This window comes from Phyllostomus hastatus, unplaced genomic scaffold (genome assembly GCF_019186645.2).
Source record: "Phyllostomus hastatus isolate PE091 unplaced genomic scaffold, TTU_PhHast_1.1 phas_contig_159, whole genome shotgun sequence".
Lineage (NCBI taxonomy): Eukaryota > Metazoa > Chordata > Mammalia > Chiroptera > Phyllostomidae > Phyllostomus > Phyllostomus hastatus.
In genome coordinates, this window is record NW_025333640.1 from 257,849 (window position 1) to 275,202 (window position 17,354).

Here is a 17,354-nt window from a genome sequence, read left to right on the forward strand (position 1 = left end):
AAATAAATGTGCTTGGGGCCTGCTTCAGTTTTCTTCTGGTTGATAAAGTGAATATGGGAATGATGGTACTTTGCAACCTCCCACATTCTACTCACACATTCCTCCTAGCTCAGAGAACTCTGGATGAGGAATTTAGAGATTGGTCTGTCACTAAGAGATTGTGTGTAGAAAGAAAATGTGGCAAACCCAAGATGATGAAATAGAAGACACCAGCCTCTATTCCCACACAAAAATCAACAATTAGATCTATTAACAAAAAGAGCTCTGAGAAAGTACAGGAGTCCACCTAAGAAACTTCAATAATACAATGGAACACCTGAGAATAACCATGCAAAAAGAAAGGAAAGGCAGCTTCACTGTGCCTGCACCACACCATCACCCAGACCATTCAGCATCAAAAGGGAACTCCCCAGCTACAAAGAGTTGCTACTCTTGTGGAAAAAGAAAGAGCAGAGTGACCAACCAGCTTCTCTAGCCTTTTAGTGCACCATAGGAAGGACCTGTTTCATTTTCACCCCACCCAAGGAAGAACAAAGTTAGACATAAAGACACAGCTAAAAGCAAGGAAGAAGTGCAGACACTACTCGTATCAGCCACAACAGGATGTAGGACTGGATTAAATGTGGACATAAGAGACCAATGGTACAGAATCAAGAGCCCAGGAATAAACAACTGAGCATATGGTCAACTAATATTTGACAAGGGGGGTTCCATTAGTTTGCAATCTAAGGAACTTTCAGGTGAAATGTGAACTGGCCCGCATGCATGGAGGGCAAGAAGAGACCAAAGAAAGAAGCAGGTCACTCCAGATTGGTAGGTGGCAATTTTCATTAGTCAGAGAGTTTACAGACAAAGCTTGTCTTGGGCAGCCACAAGACAAATAGATCTACACACCTGCCCATCAAATCTTAAAAAGCTTATGTACAGTAAAGTACATGACCTTAAACATGACCTTAACTGGGTTCAGTCATGTATAATATCTAGATAATTTCAATAATACATACCTACCTCAAGACTATACCCTTGGGTCAGCTTCTAGCTCAGTATAGGCAAGTGAAACATTCCCAGGACAGGGAGGAGATAAGGAGTCTCTGATTCCCCAAGTCCAGCTCTTGGGTCAACTGGCAGTCACATCTTCTTGATGAACTCCAACAGACCCAGTCATCAGTATTTATAAAAATCTCCAGGGAACTCCAATAAAATCCACAGTTGGTGGAATACTACACAGTAGAAAGAAAGAAGGAGCTCCTACCTTTTATGACAGTGTGGATGGAACTGGATAGCATTATACTAAGTGAAATAAGCCAGGCAGTGAAAGACAAATACCATATGATCTCACCTATAAGTGGAACCTAATCAACAAAACAAAGAAGCAAGCATAATATAACCAGAGCCATTGAAATTAAGAACAAATTGACAGTAACCAAAGGGGAGGTGGGGGGAGTAATGGGGGGGAAAGGTTTTCAGGAACATCTATAAAGAACATATGGACAAAACCAAAGGGGGTTAGGATCAAGGGTGGGAGGTGGAAATGGCTGGGGTGGGGGAAGTGGTGGCAGGAAAATAGAGACAACTGTGCTTAAACAACAAAAATACAAAACTCAAAAAATATTAAAGAAGAATGGAACAAAAACAGATAGATAGATAGATAGATAGATAGATAGATAGATAGATAGATAGATAGAGATAGATACCCAGTGAACTACATCCTCAGAAATTAGCTGAATAAACAGATGTGGTAGATACAAAAAAATTGTATGTAAAATACCCTAAAACCATGGGGAAAGATGTAAAGTTTAAGTATGCAAGAATTGTGCACTTCACCTGGATACCAGAGTCAATGAGGAGACCCTCTCATTCATTTATTATGATGTACAAAGTATCCCATACTCTGACAATTAAATTAAAGATAAATTTAAAAAAGTAAAGTTCATATATGAAGCATGGAGAGGAATGAAAACCATGAGACTAGAAAGGAATGTGACCAAGGAAACAGTATTCACTGGTCTACGTATTTGTTTTGGCTAGTTTTTCCAACCACACTCCAAAAAGTGCACACAGATACTAAGATGAGACTGTTCTGCCATGGAGCCTCCACAGGGCACTCTTAATGTCCCTGTTCCTCAGGCTGTAGATGAATGGGTTTAGCAGGGGGGTGACCACAGTGTACATGACCGAGGCTGCCACATCCTTTCTGGGAGAAGGCAACAATGTTGATCCAAGGTAAACCCCAAAAGCTGTTCCATAAAATAAGCAAACAACAGACAGGTGAGAACCACAGGTGGAGAAGGCTTTATACTTCCCATCTATCAATGGGACTCTCAGAATGGAGAAAACAATTTTATAGTAAGAGAAAAAGATCCCTGAGAGTAGAACACCACCAGAGATGGTGCCAACAAAATACATGACTATGTTATTGGTGAAGGTGTCAGAACAGGCGAGATGAAGGAGTTGAGAAAGATTACAGAAGAAATTAGAAATCTTTACATCCTTGAAGCAAGTCAGTTGTAACACAATCAAATTGTGCAGCTGAGAGTCCAAAAGGCTGATTAGAAATGACACCAAAACTAACAAGCAGCAGAGACATGGATTCATGGTGAGTGGGTAGTACAGAGGGTGACAGATGGCCACAAACTGATCATAGGCCATCACAGTCAGAAGCATACCATCCATACATCCAAAAAGGATCAAAAAAGACATCTGTGTCAGGCAGTCCCCATAGGCAATGACTCTGCTGTGAGTCTGGATGTCCACAATCATCTTTGAGACGGTGGTAGAGGTGAAACCGATGTCAGCCAAGGATAAGTTGGAGAGGAAGAAGTACATGGGCGTGTGCAGGTGGGAGTCAGAGCTGACGGCCAGGATGATGAGCAGGTTCCCAAGCACAGTGACCAGGTACATGAACAGGAAGAGCCCAAAGAGCAAAGACTGCAGTTCCGGATCATCTGAGAGACTCCTGAGGTAGAATTCTGAGACACGTGTGAGATTTTGTGGACACCTTTTGAAAAAGAAAAGAGGAATGAAAAATAAAGAAAAGAAGTAAATGAGCACACAGCACTGCATCCATATTTTGTATTCAGGCGGGTCTCTTGTGAGGTCATACACCCCAGTACCTTTAGCAATATTTCTCAGTATGACAAATCCTATCTGATTAGAGCTGTTTCTTTATTGGTTTTCATGTTATTTACCTCTTTCTATACGCACTTTACTTTCCAGAAATTTGACTGAAGAGGATCAGAGGAGCAGGAACATTAGAGATAACAAATTCATAATTACAGGAAAACACAGCGTATTTCATAAGAAATACGCTTTCCTCACGCAGAAACTTTTTTACTGATACGTCCCCCAGAGCAAGAGACATAAAGGAAAGAATAAACAAATGGGATCTCATCAAAATAAAAATCTTCTGCACAGTTAAAGAAAACAGTATTAAAATAAAAAGAGAACCAACTGTATGGGAAAACATATTTGCCAATGATACCTCAGACAAGGGTTTAATCTCCAAAATATATAAAGAACTTACACTGCTCCACTCTAAGAAGACAAGCAACCCAATTAAAAATGGGCAAAGGACTTGAACAGACACTTCTCCAAGGAGGACATACAGAGGATCCAGAAACACATGAAAAGATGTTCAATATCGCTAGCTATCAGAGAGATGCAAATTAAAACCACAATGAAATACCACTTCACACCAGTCAGAATGGCCATCATAAGCAAAGCAACAAACAAGAAGTGTTGCAGAGGTTGTGGAGAAAAGGGGACCCTAGTGCACTGTTGGTGGGATTGCAGACTGGTACAACCACTATGGAAAACAGTATGGAATTTTCTCAAAAAAACTAAAAATGGATCTGCCTTTTGACACAGCAATTCCACTGCTGGGACTATGGGGACTGCCTGACACAGATGTCCTAAGAACAGTGGAACCACCAATCCAGAAGAACCTATGCACCCCAATGTTCATAGCAGCACAATTTACAATAGCCAAGTTTTGGAAGCAAGCTAGATGCCCATCAGTAAATTAATGTATCAAAAAACTATGGTACAGTTACACAATGGAATTCTATGCAGCAGAAAGAAAGAAGGAGCTCCTACCCTTTGCAACAGCATGGATGGAACTGGAAAGCATTATGCTAAGCAAAATAAGAGAGGTGGTGAAAGACAAATACCATATGATCTCACCTTTAACAGGAATCTAAATAACAAAACAAAGAAACAAGCAAAATATAACCAAAGACACTGAAATAGAGAACAGTCTGACAATGTTCAGAGGGGAGAGGAGAGGGAATTTCAGGGGAAAAGGGGAAGGGTTTACAGGAAGAAGTATAAAGGGCACATGGATAAAAACTAGGGGTGGGTGGAAATGGGAGGGAGGAGGGGAGGGCTAGGTCAGTGGGTTGGGATGGGAGTAAAAGATAGAAAATTGTACTGCAACAACAATTAAAATAAAAAATATTAAAAATAAAACAAAAAAAGAAATACTCTTTCCCCTTTAAGGAAAAAAATAATTCTAATATAAACAAATTAGGAAGTAGCTAAAATGCCTTATTTTATTCAAATACAGTGCTAATTAGGTAGTCTCTTTAGATAATGTTAAACACTGTATAAACATGATTATGTAATCTGGATTCTAAATGAAGTTCAATGTTCATAATCAGAAAATATTTTTATGTGATAGTTATCTTCATGAGTTTTATTATTCTTGGGTCTTCTCTCTCTTCTCTTCATAGAAATAAGTGATTACTCAAATGTCTGAGTTGTCCTTTAAAAGTCTTTTGGTAGTTCCATTTTAATTAGTACCACTTTTTAATTTTTTGAGGAATGTCCATATTGTTTCTATAATGGCTGTACCAATATTCATTCACACCAACAGTGTACTGGGTTCCATTTTCTCCATCCTCACCAACAGTCGTTCGGTTGTTTGTTTGTTTCTTTGTTTGTTTTACTTACCCATGATTGAAATTATTGGAATGTAGACCTAAACAATTCAATACTTATATTCCTTTTCACACATGTGTTATTTCTTTTGTTATAACAGCCATTCTAATAGGTGTGAGATGTTATCCTACTGTGATTGTGACTTGCATTTCCCCGATGGTTAGTGATGTTGAAAACCTTTTCGTATACCTGTTGGTTTTGTTTTTATGACCATAATCCCTCCTATTTACAGTTGAGCACTTCACACTTTAGCACTGGGGAGGTTCCACTACCAGTTTTAAGACCCAGACTTCTTATGTTTAGATAACAGATTTTCATGTCAATCCTTCCTGATACAGGGAATGCAATTCTCTTACTCAGCTACCTGAAAGTCTTTTTTTTTGGGGGGGGGGCGCACTATGATTTAATTGTAGAAAAAATGAAAAACAGAGGAATGCAAATGCATCTGAGATAATAATTAAACTTACCTTACGGGATTATCATAAGAAAGTTTTTAAAAATCATTTAAATTACTTAAACCAGTGGTCCTTATTTCTAGTTGATTGAATATATGCCTATGGTTATTTAATGATATACAGGACCTGGCTGGTGTGGCTCAGGGGATTGAGTGCCAGCCTGCAGACCTAAGGGTCACCAGTTCAGTTCCCAGTCAGGGCACATGCCTGGGTTGCAGGCCAAGTCCCCAGTAGGGTGCACAGGAGAGGCAACCACACATTGATGTATCTCTTCTTCTCTTTCTCCCTCCTTTCTCCTCTCTCTAAAAATAAAAAAATAAAATATTTTAAAAATAAAATAAAAAATAAAAATATACAGACATTGTGGCCTCAGCCTAGAACTAATTTATTCAGCATCTGTACATGTGAGATTCTTGGTTGTCCTAATGTGCAACTGTCATTAATACCCACCACCCACATTAAAAATATAAACATTTAACAATATTTGCTTCAGATCTCATATTGTATAAAGATTTGAAACATTACTGATAAAATTTGATTTTTCTTGCTATCTTAATTCAATCCCATTTCTCTATATAACTCATCCACCATAGACAACCAGCGCCATCCATTTTGTGGGCATGTTTTCTTGTCAATGTTGACTTATGTATCCAAAAGCAGTTTTCTTAAAAGCTTACCTAAACAGTATACTATACAGATTGCCTCTGAAATGTACTTGTTTACTCAACATTGAATTTCAGTCTCTTTGTGAAGTATGTACATCAACTTTAAACATTTTACTGATACACACTATTATGTGAGGGAAGATTTTATTTAGTTTATAAATTTATATTTATGTATTTTAATATAAATCTGGCAAATGTAAAATATAGATTTAATACATTTATAATTTAATATATTCTATTTATGTATTAAATATTTGTTTTACATTATATATTTTATATTTATATTATATTACTATTTATATCAGTTGCTTCTTTCCACAATCTTATAAAAATTCTTGCACCTCTTTTCACATCACAGAAGTGAGAATTTGTATTGATAAGTTAGTGGTGATTAGCAGTTCAACTTCTAATAACTGTTTAGTTTTACTCACATGTACTTGACAATATGTGTTGTCCCAATACAGAAATCCTTTTCTATCATCTACATTCTCTTATTATAAAGGTATGCATTTGAAAATATCCTTGAAGTCTGCTTTGTAATAATCACTCCATGATAGCTGCACATGAAATTTTCACATTCAATAGGAATTTATTTTCCTTCTTGGATTTCAAGCCTGGACTGTAAAATGCATGACTATTTATAGAAAACTCTATTTTCCACAATGTTGGTGACATTATGGCACCTGCAAACCACTGGCTCATTGTCAGAATTCACAGGTCAACTCACTGAACCAAAAGAGGATGAATTAAATTTTTTATCTCCATTTCTCATCTGGGACCCAAGTAGGTTTGAAAGAACTACTCATTAGCTAAAATGGAAGTGACAGCCCTGGTACTAGAATAAGGAGTTCAAATTTTAAGTGCTGGATTTTTCACCCACTCCTGTGGAGTGTGTGTAAGTCTCTGAATCTCTCTGTGCTTGTGGTCCTTCTTGAAATGAAGAGTTAAACATCCATCTCTAAAACATCTGTTGCACCTAAGGGAAGGTTGGAACTTAAGAAATATTTGGCCATTTTTTAACAAAGAATTTCAATCATTATTGAAATAGTGTGTTTAGTAACAAAATACAATTCCAAAAATGTAATGCCATCTTTATGGTAGAAATGTCAACAGGTTTCCTGTCCCTAGAGCATGGAATGACACAAAATCCTAAAATGTGCTCAGCTCATACAATAAGATTAACTGCTCCCTTCTTTTCTGCCTCTTTTTTAAAAATCATTGAACATTATTTATAATATTAAATGGAAAATAATAGATCTCACTAAAAGTTTATGACACAGACACAAACACTATTTTATTTTGTCTCTAGTCCTATGGGACATTCCTGAAAAGGATGAAAACACTGGCATGAATGGTCAAATGTCTGGAATCCATATTTCCCACTTTGTTTCTATATCAAACAATGGAAAAGTTTATTTAATATTTAACAAAGATTTTTTGGTTTTGATGCCTCCTCTGTGCCAACAAAGTATAGGCTTGGAGTGAGGGATCAAAAACAAATGAGACTTAGTCATTTCCCTCCATATATGGAGGATGCACTTGTATAAACAAAAGTAAAATGTCCTGTCAGGGAAGTAAGGAAACCATAACTTCAAGTCACCAGATACTTAAGTCAAATGACATGAGAATTAGCTCTATCACTATTAATAATAAAATATCTAAAATTTATTTTGCCCTTACCTTATGCATCCATCATGTATTTATTACATGGAGGGCATCCATTCTTTGTTTAATCTTTATTCAATGAAGTTGTGTCAACTAGGACTCAACTCAGATGACAATCCCAAGTTTCAGAGGTACTAAGACCTTTCCCCATAACACACTAATAATAAGTTAGACAGACAGGATTTGGAATTAAATTGTCAGTCTCTGAAGCACTAAACTTAATTGTGCCCAGACTTTCTGAAAGTTTTAAGCAGAGGCACTGAGATCTTAACCACAGGTACATCTGAGGTACATTTTTTAAACTGTTTTCAGTATCCTGAGAAGGAATGAACCCCAAGACTCTGTCCTTGTATCCTTTTTAATTGAGTGGGTTGATTATAAGAACAGAGGAAGACGTAGACAGTTGAAGTGAAATACAAGAGTGAGCACAAGAGAGATATCTGCCCTAGATCATCATGTGCCAATTCTTTTTATGACCTTTGCCTGTGGTCTCAACCATCCTTTCTATAGTTGATGCAGCAAATGCTACCTATGGCTTTCCACTGTGGTCTACCAGAAAACTCCAGAGGGAAGAGCATAGTGAGCAAGGGGTTCTTGGTCAGGATTGACAGGGAAATGAAATGACTGTTTGCATTGGCAGAGAAGTCTGGCCGGATGCCCCGAGTCTGGAGTTAGACTGCCCAGATTCTAACCTGGCTTCAACTCTTTAACTCATGACCTGATACAAGTTACATAAAATACTATACTCCTTCATTTTTATTTAAAATAATAATAATATGCATTTATAATTTGGGAGAACTTATGCAGATGAGACCAAATAAAATACATAAAACATCTACTCCAGAGCCTGGCACTTAGGAAGCCCTCAATACAAATACATGATGTTATAGTTCATGTCATCCTGCTCATCATCACCATCATGATCACTCTGGAGTGCTTAGGGGAGAGTTTAGGGAGACCCATTTTCTGCTGTGGTGAGGAAGACTCCAACCAGAGCCAGAACCAATGAGGGAGGAAGCAGAACTCTAAATGAGAGTTCTCATATCCCAAGCAGAGCCAAGAACACAAACTCCATAGAGTTCTGACCTGAAATTTGTATATTAGTGCCCTCTCATCCACCAATTCCAACTGTCACATTTGTCTGGTTGGGGAGGACTAATGCTCCCAACCCTTCCTTCTCTAATCACCATCTTCCATAGCACTTACTGGGCTAGACTGCATCTCTGCTGGAACATGACCAAGGAGTACAGACGGATAGTCTGCCCTTCTGTTTTGTGTTCAATAAAGGATTGGGGTCCCTCCTCAGGACTGACAGGAAAACAAACTCCAGCTGGGACTTTCTGATGCATATGCCCACAAAGAAAGGAGACACAGATATGGAGCCACTATAGTTAAGACTAGCAAAACTAAAGACTGAAGACACCAGCCAATTATTTACAATGGTATAAATCTTAATACACAAATCTCTTAATTAGCCAATTGGTCCATGTTGTCCTAATCTCTGGGAGTTTGCTGATATTAATGGCAGTGGAAAAGAAAAAAAGCGAATATCCTTGGAGGATCTTGGTCCTTCCTCTCCTGAGGAGGAAGGCCACTTGTACTCCTTGCTTCTTACTTCCAAGTTACAAGATCTTAACATAAAACTCAGGCTTTTTTTTTCCAATTTAACCACTTTATGTGTGATTTTGATATCTGTAAACCATTTTATTAATCATGAAATCTATGAAGAATTAGGTCTTTTATACCAAGAATGTGACACTATTTCCATTTTATCAGTTATTATTTGTCTTTAAGGATAACTTTTTATTTTCACTTCTTTAGATGTTTCTTGGGTTGGCTTTCCAGCACAGTCCTGAATTCATCACACAACAAAAACTCAAGAAAAATTCATTGGAGACAACTTGGCAAATGGGTAGACCTTCGTCTCCATTGGACACTTCTGCAGACCTTGCTCTACTATTTCTGGTCACATAGTCTCAAGTAGACCCCTTGGTTTCTGTTATACCAGGACAGCTCCTCCTTCAACATCCAGCCAATTTGCAGCCATTTCACAGCCAAATTTAACAAATGTCCCCAGAAGTTCTGATTTCTGCTAACTAGAAAAGAATCAACTCACTCCAGAATCTATTTTCTTTGTATTTCTTTGTGTTCTTTCTTTGTGTATTTCTTTATGTGATTTTCTGTGAGCAGTTAGGATCCAAGACGCAAAGGCCATTGTGGAAAAAAAGATCCGACTTAGATCAGTAGATTGCAAACTTCACTGCACACTATAACCAACAGGATAGTTTTAAGATCCTCATGCTTAGACCATACCCCAGTCCAGTTAAATCAGAATAACAGGTGATGAGGTCCAGTGATCAGCATTTTTAAGCTTCTCAGATGTTTTCAGTAAAAGCCAAGGTTGAGAACCAGAGACAGGGATCTCACACATACCTGCATAAACAGAGTTGATAGATGATGAATTTGTATGGAAAATACACAGAGCTGTCAGAACTTTAAATTTTGCCTATAGAAAAATTGTTCTGCCCTTGTTGGTGTGTCTCAGTGGATTGAGCACCGGCCTGTGAACCAAAGGGTCACCAGTTCGATTCCCAGTCAGGGCACATGCCTGGGTTGCCAACCAGGTTCCCAGTAGGGGGCGTATGAGAGGCAACCACACATTGATGTTTCTCTCCCTCTCTTTCTCTCTCCCTTCTCCTATCAAAAAATAAATAAATACATAAATAATTCTTTTAAAAAATTGATCATCATTCTGGTATGATTGGGTCACCATTGTTAAACTACAGAAGTCTCCATCAATGCCATAGATTCAGGCAGGCAAGGCTGGCCAGGTGCTCAGTTGGTCTGAGCTTTGTCTTTATATGCCAAGGTTGTGGATTCAATCCCTGGTCAGGGCACATACAAGAATCAACCAATGAATGTATAAATAAGCAGAACAACAAATTGATATACTATGCACTCTCTCTCAAAAAATTTTTCAAAAATTGACCAATGAATGCATAAATAAAAGGAACACAAATTGATGTTTCTCTGTTAATCTTTCTCTCTCTCTCTAAAATCAATAAGTAAAAATTTCTTTAAAATATTCAATCTGGCAGTGATTATGATATACGAATGATCCCAGAATAAGACATGAGAGCTACAAAAATGATGTGATGAGAGAGAGAGGATTTTTAAGTCTTGACATTTATTTCTGCTGCATTTTCCAACCTCCACTTCAAATGGATGGTGCAGGTACTGAGATCAGGTTGTTTTGCTTAGGAGCTTCTGCATGGCCCTTTTGATGTCCCTATTCCTTAGACTATAGATGAAAGGGTTCAGCATGGGGGTAACCACAGTGTACACCACTGAGGCCCCTGCACACTTCCTTGGAGAAAGTGAGACAGTGGAACTGAGGTACACCCCGAGGCCTGTTCCATAAAACAGGCAAACAACTGACAGGTGAGAGCCACAGGTGGAGAAGGCTTTATACTTCCTACCTGATGATGGGACTCTCAGAATGGAGGAAACAATTTCATAATAAGAGAAAAAGATCCCTGAGATAGGGAGAAAACCAGGGATTGCTCCAACAAAATACATGACTATGTTATTGGTGAAGGTGTCAGAACAGGCAAGGTTGAGGAGTTGAGACGGGTCACAGAAGAAATGAGAAATTTTCACATCCTTAAGGCAGGCAAGTTGTAACACAACTGAATTGTGCATCTGGGAAACCTAAAGGCTCATGAAAAATGACACCAAAACCAGCAAACCACAGAGGCGTTGATTCATAATAACCAAGTAGTGCAGAGGGTGACAGATGGCCACAAACTGGTCATAGGCCATCACGGTCAGGAGAAGACTATCCAAACATCCAAAAAGCATAAAAAATGACATCTGTGTTAGGCAGTCTCCATAGGCAATGACTCTGCTGTGAGTCTGGAGGTCCACAATCATCTTTGGGACGGTGGTAGAGGTGAAACCGATGTCAGCCAAGGACAAGTTGGAGAGGAAGAAGTACATGGGTGTGTGCAGGTGGGAGTCAGAGCTGACGGCCAGGATGATGAGCAGGTTCCCAAGCACAGTGACCAGGTACATGAACAGGAAGAGCCCAAAGAGCAAAGACTGCAGTTCCGGATCATCTGAGAGACTCATGAGGAAGAATTTTGAGGCACGTGTGAGATTTTGTGGTTCTGTGTAGCCTGGACAGCTTTTGAATAAGAAAAGAAGGTTGGAAAAGGGGAAACAAGTAAATGGAGATCCAGTGCTGTGGCTGTATTTTGGAGTCAAACAATTACAAGTATTCACACTAGGTTCATACACCCCAGTGCCCACAGTAATATTTCTCAGTGTCTCAAATCCAAATTTCTTAGAATTGTTTCTTCATTGGTTTTCATGGTTATTCACTTTTTCTATACACACTTACTTTAAAGACACTTGCTTGAAAATGTTAGAGGAACAAGGACATTTAGAAATAGCAAATCCATGAACACCATAAAATGCAGCCTACTCTTTCAGAGAAACACATTGAATGAAAAATATCCTTCTCCCTTTAAGAAAAAAAAAATGATTCTAATTAAACAACACTTAACAGTGCCATTATTTTTTTCAAATACAATACAAAAAGGTCCCTAAATTTAGAACACTGATAAATGTATAATTACTAGAACTATATTACCTGCTTTTTAAATTAAAGTCAAGTGTTTATAATCAGAAGGCATTTTTCATGTGCTAATTATCTTCATCAGTTCCTATCACTCTTTTGGATTTCTGGCTTCTCTCCTCTATGGAAATATGTGCTCACTAAAATATATGGGTTTTCTTTTAAAAAACCTTTTCAAATATAACTCCTCACTTGGCCTGGTAAACTTCAAATTTTGGTAACTGTGTTTTGGTTAAACACACAAAATCATACAGCATCACTGACCCCCAGACATGGCATCAGTGTACCATGCAGCTCTCAATCATTAAACAATAGTTAGTAACTTTTAAAAAAACTTGCTTCCTACTTCTCAGCCAATGCAGGATTCCATATCAATGCTACAGAATCTCAGGAAAACAACTGGTGTTTGACACTGCTTCTTGTTTGTTGTTGTTGTTCTGGCCTCTGTTTTGCAGTGGCCTGGAGAAAGTGCTTACATGTATTTCTAAACCTAAATATTTGGAAATAGAGTGTCCCCATTGAATCCAACTGTTATTAACAATCAAGGAATTTAGGACCATGGGAAGCCCCCAAACCAGGTCATAAGTTTTCTTATGCCTTCTCCTTTAATCAATTCTATTTTGAATCAATTTTTCTTAAATACAATCTTCCTTAAATCAGCTTCCTGAAACCAACTCTGATCTTCATTTCTCTTGACAGATCACAAAATAATTTCATTTGGGTAAAATACAATACAAAAAAGAAAAGTACAGAGACCCATGTAAGAAACACCTGGGAAGTTTTCACATTAGTAAAATGGGGATAATAATTGAAATTATTGGGTTGTTTTAAGAAATTAAATTAAACCTAAAGTACTCAGACCTGTAGGTCTCAGTCCTACTTGATTGTTACATTTAACCATGAATATTGTAAAATGTACTGATGCCCTGGCTGCAGCCTAGAAGCAGTTAAACAATAATCTCTACATGCACAGTTCTTAGTGGTAGTAACAGTGCCTTACAATAATTTACAGACCCTTAGAAAATAGAAAATAACATTATCTATTATAATTATATTTAATATTAGGAATATAAGCATTTGAAAATATTTGCTTCCAAATTCATATTTTATAGAAATTTGAAATATTACCAATAAAATTTTTCTTTAAATTCCTTCATGATCTCATTGCCCTGCATACCTGTCCCCAAAAGCAAACATTGTCACTAATTTGGTGAGAGTGTTTTCTTCTAGTGTTTCTGTAATGTTAGTGTTCATTTATGTATTTCTAAAGAGTTTTCTTGAAAATATACATAAGCAGTACATTATTGTATACATGGCCTCTGAAATGTTCTTGTTAACTACAATATTGTTTTTAAATCTTTCTGTGAAGTACATATATCTAGATGTAATATTTTAACTCATACATAGTGTTACCTAAGGAATTAACTTTATTTTATTTATCAATTCTTTTTTTTAGCAATCCTATGAAAGTTCTTTTGCCTCTCTCCATATCATATAAGTAAGAATTTTTTGTATGGTGAATCATTGTTTGTGTTGTAAAAATCTTCCAAGTTCAATTTTACCTTTTACTGACTACATTTGTTTTCCCAATTAAAAAAAATAACAGTTGCTGTCAACTACATGCTTATTAAGGTAGAGAGTCTGAAACATTTCTAAAGTATTTCATTATAGTAATTCCATGATAGCTCCATATAAAACTCATATCTATATAGGGGGAAATATTTCCTTATCTCAGATTTTCAAACTGGGATGTAAAGTGCATTACTATTCATAAAAAATCCAATAACCCCTTATGTTACTGCCATAATTCACAGAGGCCTCCCACTGAGGTCTCTGAGTAAACTCCAAAGAGAAAAGCACAGTGAGCAGAGGGTTTCTGTGTCAAATAACCAGAAAGTGAAATGGTTGGCTGGGTTAACAAAGAGAGAATACTAGCCAGGTTCCCCATGTCTGGAGTCAGACTGATTAAAACCTGGCTTCATTCCATTTAATCCCATGATCTACTAGAAGTTATATTAAAAATTTATAATCCTTGCCATGGCCAAGTGGCTCAAGTTGGTTGGAGCATCACACTGTACACCAAAAGGTTGTAGGTTCAATGTCCACTCAGAGGGTACTCTGGAGACAACTGATATTGATGTGTTCTCTCTCTCTCTCTTTGACCCTCCCTCCCTCCTTCCCTCTCATCGGTAGACATATTCTCTGGTGAGGATTGAAGGAAAAAAATTTTTTAAAACAAACAAGCTGCATATAGCACCTAATTCAGAGCCTGGAACTTGGGACTCTTTAATAAATGCTCATGATATCATATATGTGGTCATCTGGCATCATTTGGCCACTCATCTTCATCATTAGTTTGAAAGGCTTAGGGGACAGTTTAGAGGGATTCATTTCCTGCTCCGGTGAGAAAGATGACTGTAGGTGCTACAACCAGTGTGGAAGGGAAACAGAATTTTGAATCAGGGCTCTCAGATCCCCACCAGCACCAAGAGCATAAACTACATAGGCCTCTGAAACTGTATATTGGGGCCTCCCAATCCAACCATGCTGCTTATCCTGATGATGAAGAAACAATGTTCCCCCAGTTCCTCCTGTATCCAGGATCTCCAATAGCACTCACTGAACTGGGCTGTCTCCATGCTGGGGCACAACAAAGGAATGATGACCCATCATCACCCTTCCCATGCCTGGTGAGGGATGAAGGCTCAGGCCCCATTTTCAGGACTGCAAGAAGACAGAGTCAGGCATGAACCCCCTGATGCATACAATGACTCTGAGAACAGAAGATGCACAAGCATATCCAACTGTACTGGGTCCAATGAAGTGAAAGGCTGCAGGGCACAAGCTGCTTATTTGAAGTTGTGTGGGCTTGAGAGCTTAATGCACAGAGCTTATAATTAGCCAAATTGGTCCATGTTATCCCAATCTCTGAGGACTTGTTAATACTAATGGAATAGAATCATAGGAAGTGTAAGTGTCCTTTGTAGGGTCCGAGTCCCTTCACTTCTCAGGAGTAATCTCACCACTACTCCTCCGTTTGACTTTTAAGTTTTATACATGTTAATAAAAAATTTAGACATACTTTTTAAATTAACATACACCAAAATGTGAGTTTATCATTATCAAATGCATTCAAATGACCAAGTAATTTAGGAAGAATTAGGTTTTCTATATCAAGAATCTGATAGTATTTCCATTTTTGCAGTCAACACTTGTGTCTCTCAGGACTCCTTTTCTTACTGTGGAAAGAACATTTAACATAATATTTGCTCTCTTAACAGATTTTGAAGTGTTTATATATCATTGTTGACTCTAGGTACAATGTTGTACAAAGTTTACTTATCTTGCCAGACTAAAACTTCAAACCCTTTGATTAGTAATTCTCCATTTTCTCCTCCCACTAGTTTGGCCTCTGCGTGATAGAGAATTGGTATCCCTAAACCATCACTCAGATTTTATAATATCCCTTCAAAATAGTCATGGGGATGTAAAGTGCCACCTAAGAAATATGCTCAATAATATTGTAATCATTATGTATGGTGCCAGGTGGGTACTCAAAATATGGAGGGGTGTCCACTTTGCAAAGTATTTGATTGTCTAACCACTGTGCTATACACCTGAAACTCATATATAAAAAAACTTTGAATGTAAACTGTAATCAAAAAGTAAAATATCCCTGGCTGGTGTGGCTCAGTGGACTGAGTGCTGGCCTGTGAACCAAAGGGTCATAGGTTCAATTCCCAGTCAGGGCACATGCCTGGGTTGTAGGCCAGGTCCCCAGTTGGGGATGTGAGAGAGTCAACCAATCAATGTTTCTCTCATGCATTGATGTCTCTTTCCCTCTTTTTCTCCCTCCATTCCTCTCTCTCTAAAAATAAATAAATAAATAAATAAATAAATAAATAAATAAATAAATAAATAAATACAATAATGTTTAAATGTATTCATCTTGAACAATGCCCCAAATCTTAACCAAAGACACTGAAATTGAGGTCAGGCTGACAGTGCCCACAGAAGAGAGTAGAGGGAATTTAAGGGGACAGTGGGAAGGGTTCACGGGAACAAACTTAAAGGACACATGGTCATAAACTAAGGGCAGGGTGGTAATGGGAGGGAAGTGGGGAGGGGTGGGGGCTGGATTGGGAGTAAAAAAGAGCAAACTGTATTTGTACAATGGTTAAAATAAAACTTTTAAAAGAGATGTTTCTTTTTTTAATATATTTTATTGATTATGCTATTACATTTGTCCCATTTTCCCCCCTTCACTCCCCTCCACCCTGTACACCCTCTCCCACCCATATCCCCCCCTTTAGTCATGTCCATGTGTCATACTTATAAGTTCTTTAGCTTCTACATTTCCCATACTATTCTTGCCCTCTCCCTGTCTATTTTCTACCTACCATCTATGCTACTTATTCTCTGTACCTTTTCCCCCCTCTCCTCCTCCCACTCCCCCTGTTGCTAACCCTCCATGTGATCTCCATTTCTGTGGTTCTATTCCTGTTCTAGTTGTTTGCTTAGTTTCTTTTCGTTTTGCTTTAGGTGTGGTTGTTAATAATTGTGAGTTTGCTGTCCTTTTACTATACATGTTTTTTCTTTATCTTCTTTTCTTAGATAAGTCCCTTTAACATTTCATAAAATAAGGGCTTTGGTGGTGATGAACTCCTTTAACTTGACCTTATCTGAGAAGCACTTTATCTGCCCTTCCATTCTAAATGAAAGCTTTGCTGGATAGAGTAATCTGGGATATAGGTCCTTGTCTTTCATGACTTGGAATACTTCTTTCTAGCCCCTTCTTGCCTGTAAGGTCTCTTTTGAGAAATCAGCTGACAGTCTGATGGGAACTCCTTTGTAAGTGACTGTTCCCTTATCTCTTGCTGCTTCTAGGGTTCTCTCCTTCATTTTTACCTTGGCTAATGTAATTATGATGTGCCTTGGTATCTTTCTTCTTGGGTCCAACTTCTTTGGGGCTCTCTGAGCTTTCTGGATTTC

At 38.0% G+C, this 17,354-nt stretch overlaps 2 protein-coding genes across 2 annotated transcripts; both read right to left on the reverse strand.

Annotated features, from left to right (window-relative positions):
* Positions 1–2,064: 2,064 nt before the first annotated feature.
* LOC123813896 (olfactory receptor 7E24-like) lies at positions 2,065–3,045 on the reverse strand. The gene has a single exon (XM_045831350.1). The coding sequence runs from the start codon at positions 2,899–2,901 to the stop codon at positions 2,065–2,067; it is 837 nt and encodes a 278-aa protein (XP_045687306.1). The 5' UTR covers positions 2,902–3,045.
* Positions 3,046–10,966: 7,921 nt separating this feature from the next.
* Positions 10,967–11,932, reverse strand: LOC123814138 (olfactory receptor 18-like). Its single transcript, XM_045831756.1, is given in 1 exon segment — positions 10,967–11,932. A coding segment is annotated over 1 exon segment (888 nt). The 5' UTR covers positions 11,855–11,932.
* Between the last annotated feature and the right edge of the window lie 5,422 nt (positions 11,933–17,354).